General features: G+C 46.4%; 1 protein-coding gene across 3 annotated transcripts in view; it reads left to right on the top strand.

Moving 5' to 3' along the window:
* The window catches only part of LOC139543735 (A disintegrin and metalloproteinase with thrombospondin motifs 6-like), an 89,527-nt gene that overhangs the window by 25,506 nt on the left and 56,521 nt on the right, over positions 1 to 7,500 (top strand). For all 3 annotated transcript variants that reach the window (XM_071350101.1, XM_071350100.1, XM_071350099.1), the window contains exons 9-10: positions 1,302 to 1,407; positions 7,136 to 7,282. In XM_071350101.1, coding sequence (XP_071206202.1) covers positions 1,302 to 1,407; positions 7,136 to 7,282 — 253 coding nt within the window. The remainder of the gene's footprint in view (positions 1 to 1,301; positions 1,408 to 7,135; positions 7,283 to 7,500) is intronic.

The raw sequence follows: 7,500 nt of genomic DNA, 5'->3' as shown, positions 1-7,500 counted from the left end.
GCACGCACGCACGCACGCACGCACGCACGCACGCACGCACGCACACACACACACACACACACACACACACACACACACACAGAGTTTTATAGCTTTACTCAGGGTTCTTTAACTCTCCTCTACTCTCTTCAAAAAAGCCCTTTCTCAAACATCCAGAATATGCATATTCTTTTCTCTTTGGAACTCCTCAGCAATGGTGAAAACATCTATATTTTTGAGGGGGGGGGGGGGGGGGGGGAAGGAAAATGTTTTCTTAAATTCCCTTCCTTGGCTTGCATTACTAGGTGGTCCCTTGTTACTTGGAGTGAAATGTATAAATCCAAACCTGTGTCTAGACATTTTCCAGCTCTGACATTAAGTTGAAAAAAGTTCATGTCTAGCCAGTTGATGCTAAAGTCAGGTTCTGCTGGTGAGTCCAGCAGCGGCTCACACCCTATGCCCTAAGTAGTGCACTAATATTGACCAGAGCCCGGTGAGAGAAGAAGTCAACTCTCAACGCTCTTAGGCTACGTCCCAAATGGCACCCTATTTCCTGTATAGTCAAAAGTAGGGCACTATAAAGGGAACAGGATGCCATTTGGTACACAGCCCCGAGAGGGTTTAGAGTTGACTTCTTCTCTCATGCTGCTCTAACTTCAACACCAGGGAGGTCAGAACTGAGGAATCCAGCTTTTATGGTCCTGACTCTTAAAATGTTACACCTTGACATGACCCCGTCTCTCTCTCTCTCTCTCTCTCTCTCTCTCTCTCTCTCTCTCTCTCTCTCTCTCTCTCTCTCTCTCTCTATATATATATATATTTCAATTTAAGGGGCTTTATTGGCATGGGAAACATACAGTTTGGACACACCTACTCATTCAAGGGTTTATCTTTATTTTTTATTTTGTAGAATAATTTCTACATTGTAGAATGATAGTGAAGACATCAAAACTATGAAATAACACATGTGGAATCATGTAGTAACCAAAAAAGTGTTAAACAAAAATCTCTCTCTCTCTCTCTCTCTCTCTCTCTCTCTCTCTCTCTCTCTCTCTCTCTCTCTCTCTCTCTCTCTCTCTCTCTCTCTTTCTCTCTCTCTCTCTTTCTCTCTCTCTCTCTCTCTCTCCTCACCTCTCTCTCCATCTCTCCATCTCTCTCTCTCTCTCTCACCTCTCTCTCTCTCCATCTCTCCATCTCTCTCTCTCTCTCTCTCTCTCTCTCTCTCTCTCTCTCTCTCTCTCTCTCTCTCTCTCTCTCTCTCTCTCTCTCTCTCTCTCTCTCTCTCTCTCTCTCTCTCTCTCTCTCTCTCTCTCTGTGTCCAGGCTTGGCGTCGGTAGCTGGGATGTGTGAGCCGGAGAGGAGTTGCAGCATCAATGAAGACATCGGCCTGGGTTCTGCTTTCACCATCGCTCACGAGATTGGCCACAAGTGAGTCTGCTCACATTTACTCAGAATCCTCTGCAAGGCTTTACTAAACACTGTTAACCCTTTCAGGCCTTTACCTTATCCCCTCCACACCAAGGATTCTGACACAGGGACACGGTTTTAAAACCATTTGTATGTCCCCAAATAATGTTCAGCCGGATGACAATATTCTCACAAAAAATATTTAACCACACCAGTGTATAATAATAATACATACATGCATACACTACATGTACAAAAGTATATGGACACCTGCTCGTCGAACACCTCATTCCAAAATCATAGGCAGAGTTCAATTACGACGAGCTTTACTCCACTCCAGCCAACCCTTGGCATTGCGTATGGTGATATTAGGCTTGTTGCCATGGAAACACATTTCATGAAGCCCCCGACAAACAGTTCTTGTGCTGACGCGCTTCAGCTTTCGCCGGTCCCGTTCTGTGAGCTTGTGTGGCTAACCACCTCGCGGCTGAGCCGTCGTTGCTTCTAGATGTTTCCACTTCACAATAACAGCACTTACAGTTGACCGGCAGAAATGTGACCAACTGACTTGTTGGAAAGGTGCCATATTATGACGGTGCCACGTTGAGTCACTGAGCTCTTCGGTACGGGCCATTCTACTGCCAATGTTTGTCTATGGAGATTGCATGGCTGTGTGCTCGATTTTATACACCTGTCGACACCGGCTGTGGCTGAAATAGCCGAATCCACTAATTTGAAGGGGTGTCCACCTACTTTTGGCCGTGTAGTGTATATTCCTGCACAGAGAGAGTGGCTCTACTATTCTCGAAGAAGTACCAGAGCTTTGGGTCGGGTTGCCAAATCTGGCTGTGTGTAGCTACGCTCTCCTCTACAGACACTCTGTGTTGTATCTCTACATATTTGCTCATGCTAATGACAGTGTCCTCATACCTCCTGAATATAAATGTAAATAATGATGATGTATTGGTCTACGTATTCACTCCCTACGGTTCACAGAGATGGCCATTTCCTTTATTATGTCTCACGTCTGCTTCTGTTGTGGGGCAGTTGTAAAAATAGTGCCTGCGAGGAGAGGATGTATGAAAAAAATGAAATGTCGCGACACGGTTTCAGGACGGCTGATTTGTTTCCAGAGTAGGGTAAAATGTCATAAACGCCAGCCTTAGAATAACAGGCCGGGGCCTTGCGATGTGGTTGGTTTGTTATATACATTACATACTGATTTGTGCTTTTGGACGGTCAGGAAAAGTAAGCTTCGGCTTCCTGCCGTAACGCAAGCTTTCCTTTCGTTACGATATTCAGACAGACAATGTTTTGGGGAGAAGAAAATGTGAATTGTTAAAATGATTTATATGCAGCCAGTTCAGTGTTCAGTCAGAAATGAATAGTTGGGCAGCAGACAGCAGCCTTTCTTTCTGTTAGGAGGTTTACACTAGAGAGACTAGCTGCACTGATCAGCCGCTGAGAGAGAGAGGGGAGGGGGGGGGGGTATTTGTGTTTAGTGGGAGGGAGGGTGACTTGAGTGGGGGTTGAACCTCTTTTTTACGTCTCTCTCTCTGTCTTTCTCTCTCGCTCTCTCTCCCTCTCCCGCTCTCTCTTTCCCCCTGTCTAATTGAGAACGTAGAGAGTTTGGCCCTGGTCTCTCCCCTCCTCCCGATTCTGTAGCTGGCTGCATATACCTGGCCAGTCTGGACTGTAGCTGGTGATTGATTGACAGGCAGGCAACATCAGGGTGGTGGTTAAAACTCTCTGGTTCCTTCAGTGCTCCAGACAGAGACTGATCCCTGACCTCTAGTCCCCTCTACACCAGATGTTACGGAGCCAGGGAGCCCTCTCTAACCATCTCATAGCCTCTCTACCTCTCTCTAACCATCTCATAGCCTCTCTACCTCTCTCTAACCATCTCATAGCCTCTCTACCTCTCTCTAACCATCTCATAGCCTCTCTACCTCTCTCTAACCATCTCATAGCCTCTCTACCTCTCTCTAACCATCTCATAGCCTCTCTACCTCTCTCTAACCATCTCATAGCCTCTCTACCTCTCTCTAACCATCTCATAGCCTCTCTACCTCTCTCTAACCATCTCATAGCCTCTCTACCTCTCTCTAACCATCTCATAGCCTCTCTACCTCTCTCTAACCATCTCATAGCCTCTCTACCTCTCTCTAACCATCTCATAGCCTCTCTACCTCTCTCTAACCATCTCATAGCCTCTCTACCTTTCTCTAACCATCTCATAGCCTCTCTACCTCTCTCTAACCATCTCATAGCCTCTCTACCTCTCTCTAACCCTCTCATAGCCTCTCTACCTCTCTCTAACCCTCTCATAGCCTCTCTACCTCTCTCTAACCATCTCATAGCCTATCTACCTCTCTCTAACCATCTCATAGCCTATCTACCTCTCTCTAACCATCTCATAGCCTCTCTACCTCTCTCTAACCATCTCATAGCCTATCTACCTCTCTCTAACCATCTCATAGCCTCTCTACCTCTCTCTAACCATCTCATAGCCTCTCTACCTCTCTCTAACCCTCTCATAGCCTCTCTACCTCTCTCTAACCATCTCATAGCCTATCTACCTCTCTCTAACCATCTCATAGCCTATCTACCTCTCTCTAACCATCTCATAGCCTCTCTACCTCTCTCTAACCATCTCATAGCCTATCTACCTCTCTCTAACCATCTCATAGCCTCTCTACCTCTCTCTAACCATCTCATAGCCTCTCTACCTCTCTCTAACCATCTCATAGCCTCTCTACCTCTCTCTAACCATCTCAAAGCCTCTCTACCTCTCTCTAACCATCTCATAGCCTATCTACCTCTCTCTAACCATCTCATAGCCTATCTACCTCTCTCTAACCATCTCATAGCCTCTCTACCTTTCTCTAACCATCTCATAGCCTCTCTACCTCTCTCTAACCATCTCATAGCCTCTCTACCTCTCTCTAACCATCTCATAGCCTCTCTACCTCTCTCTAACCATCTCATAGCCTCTCTACCTTTCTCTAACCATCTCATAGCCTCTCTACCTCTCTCTAACCATCTCATAGCCTCTCTACCTCTCTCTAACCATCTCATAGCCTCTCTACCTTTCTCTAACCATCTCATAGCCTCTCTACCTCTCTCTAACCATCTCAAAGCCTCTCTACCTCTCTCTAACCATCTCATAGCCTCTCTACCTCTCTCCAACCATCTCATAGCCTCTCTACCTCTCTCTAACCATCTCATAGCCTCTCTACCTTTCTCTAACCATCTCATAGCCTCTCTACCTCTCTCTAACCCTCTCAAAGCCTCTCTACCTCTCTCTAACCATCTCATAGCCTCTCTACCTCTCTCTAACCATCTCATAGCCTATCTACCTCTCTCTAACCATCTCATAGCCTCTCTACCTCTCTCTAACCATCTCATAGCCTCTCTACCTCTCTCTAACCATCTCATAGCCTATCTACCTCTCTCTAACCATCTCATAGCCTATCTACCTCTCTCTAACCATCTCATAGCCTCTCTATCTCTCTCTAACCATCTCATAGCCTCTCTACCTCTCTCTAACCATCTCATAGCCTCTCTACCTCTCTCTAACCATCTCATAGCCTCTCTACCTCTCTCTAACCATCTCATAGCCTCTCTACCTCTCTCTAACCATCTCATAGCCTCTCTACCTCTCTCTAACCATCTCATAGCCTCTCTACCTCTCTCTAACCATCTCATAGCCTCTCTACCTCTCTCTAACCATCTCATAGCCTCTCTACCTCTCTCTAACCATCTCATAGCCTCTCTACCTCTCTCTAACCATCTCATAGCCTCTCTACCTCTCTCCAACCATCTCATAGCCTCTCTACCTCTCTCTAACCATCTCATAGCCTTTCTACCTCTCTCTAACCATCTCATAGCCTCTCTACCTCTCTCTAACCATCTCATAGCCTCTCTACCTCTCTAACCCTCTCAAAGCCTCTCTACCTTTCTCTAACCATCTCATAGCCTCCCTACCTCTCTCTAACCAGCTCATAGCCTCTCTACCTCTCTCTAACCATCTCATAGCCTCTCTACCTCTCTAACCCTCTCAAAGCCTCTCTACCTTTCTCTAACCATCTCATAGCCTCCCTACCTCTCTCTAACCCTCTCATAGCCTCTCTACCTCTCTCTAACCATCTCATAGCCTCTCTACCTCTCTAACCCTCTCAAAGCCTCTCTACCTTTCTCTAACCATCTCATAGCCTCCCTACCTCTCTCTAACCAGCTCATAGCCTCTCTACCTTTCTCTAACCATCTCATAGCCTCCCTATCTCTCTCTAACCATCTCATAGCCTCTCTACCTCTCTCTAACCCTCTCAAAGCCTCTCTACCTTTCTCTAACCATCTCATAGCCTCTCTACCTCTCTCTAACCATCTCATAGCCTCTCTACCTCTCTCTAACCATCTCATAGCCTCTCTACCTCTCTCTAACCCTCTCAAAGCCTCTCTACCTTTCTCTAACCATCTCATAGCCTCTCTACCTTTCTCTAACCATCTCAAAGCCTCTCTACCTTTCTCTAACCATCTCATAGCCTCTCTACCTTTCTCTAACCATCTCATAGCCTATCTACCTCTCTCTAACCATCTCATAGCCTCTCTATCTCTCTCTAACCATCTCATAGCCTCTCTACCTCTCTCTAACCATCTCATAGCCTCCCTATCTCTCTCTAACCATCTCATAGCCTCTCTACCTTTCTCTAACCATCTCATAGCCTCTCTACCTCTCTCTAACCCTCTCAAAGCCTCTCTACCTTTCTCTAACCATCTCATAGCCTCTCTACCTTTCTCTAACCATCTCATAGCCTCTCTACCTCTCTCTAACCATCTCATAGCCTCTCTACCTCTCTCTAACCATCTCATAGCCTCTCTACCTCTCTCTAACCCTCTCAAAGCCTCTCTACCTTTCTCTAACCATCTCATAGCCTCTCTACCTCTCTAACCATCTCATAGCCTCTCTACCTCTCTCTAACCATCTCATAGCCTCTCTACCTCTCTCTAACCATCTCATAGCCTCTCTACCTCTCTCTAACCATCTCATAGCCTTTCTACCTCTCTCTAACCATCTCATAGCCTCTCTACCTCTCTCTAACCCTCTCAAAGCCTCTCTACCTCTCTCTAACCCTCTCAAAGCCTCTCCACCTCTCTCTAACCATCTCATAGCCTCTCTACCTCTCTCTAACCATCTCATAGCCTCTCTACCTCTCTCTAACCCTCTCAAAGCCTCTCTACCTCTCTCTAACCATCTCATATCCTCTCTACCTCTCTCTAACCCTCTCAAAGCCTCTCTACCTCTCTCTAACCATCTCATAGCCTCTCTACCTCTCTCTAACCCTCTCAAAGCCTCTCTACCTCTCTCTAACCATCTCATAGCCTCTCTACCTCTCTCTAACCATCTCATAGCCTCTCTACCTCTCTCTAACCCTCTCAAAGCCTCTCTACCTCTCTCTAACCATCTCAAAGCCTCTCTACCTCTCTCTAACCCTCTCAAAGCCTCTCTACCTCTCTCTAACCCTCTCAAAGCCTCTCTAGAGATAGGTAGAACATAGTGTAGAGAGAGGTAGAGATTCATTCAGTCCAGAGGTACCTAAACATGCCAGCCAAACCCCAAGGAAGAATCTGTTTGACTGAATCTGTTTGAAAACCTAAACCTGCAACTGGCCTTAGATCACTGTCTTGATCCCATCTTACTCCGTGTTTTACCTGCCCTCCTCTCTGTCCTCCATTTTGTGTCTTACAGTTTCGGGATGAACCATGATGGAATAGGAAACTCATGTGGGACTAAAGGCCATGAGGCAGCCAAGCTGATGGCGGCCCACATCACAGCTAACACCAACCCCTTCTCCTGGTCGGCCTGCAGTAAGGACTATATCACCAGCTTCCTCGAGTAAGTGGAAGAGGGGCATCCCTGAGACACTGCCTATCTCAGTTTATTCTCAGTTAAAACCACCTATTGGAACTCTTGTACATATCCTGAACCAACTAGAAACGTCCTCAGTAGGTAAAAGACATGGATAGCCTTCCAGCCATCCAAACATTGAGCCGGGGATTTGGGACAGATACAGAAATCCTACACTCGTCCTCCTCTTCAGAATCTTCTGTCTC

Source organism: Salvelinus alpinus, chromosome 18 (genome assembly GCF_045679555.1).
Source record: "Salvelinus alpinus chromosome 18, SLU_Salpinus.1, whole genome shotgun sequence".
Taxonomy (NCBI): Eukaryota; Metazoa; Chordata; class Actinopteri; order Salmoniformes; family Salmonidae; genus Salvelinus; species Salvelinus alpinus.
Note: the sequence above shows the minus strand (reverse complement) of the source record. Positions and strands in the feature narration are given on the sequence as shown.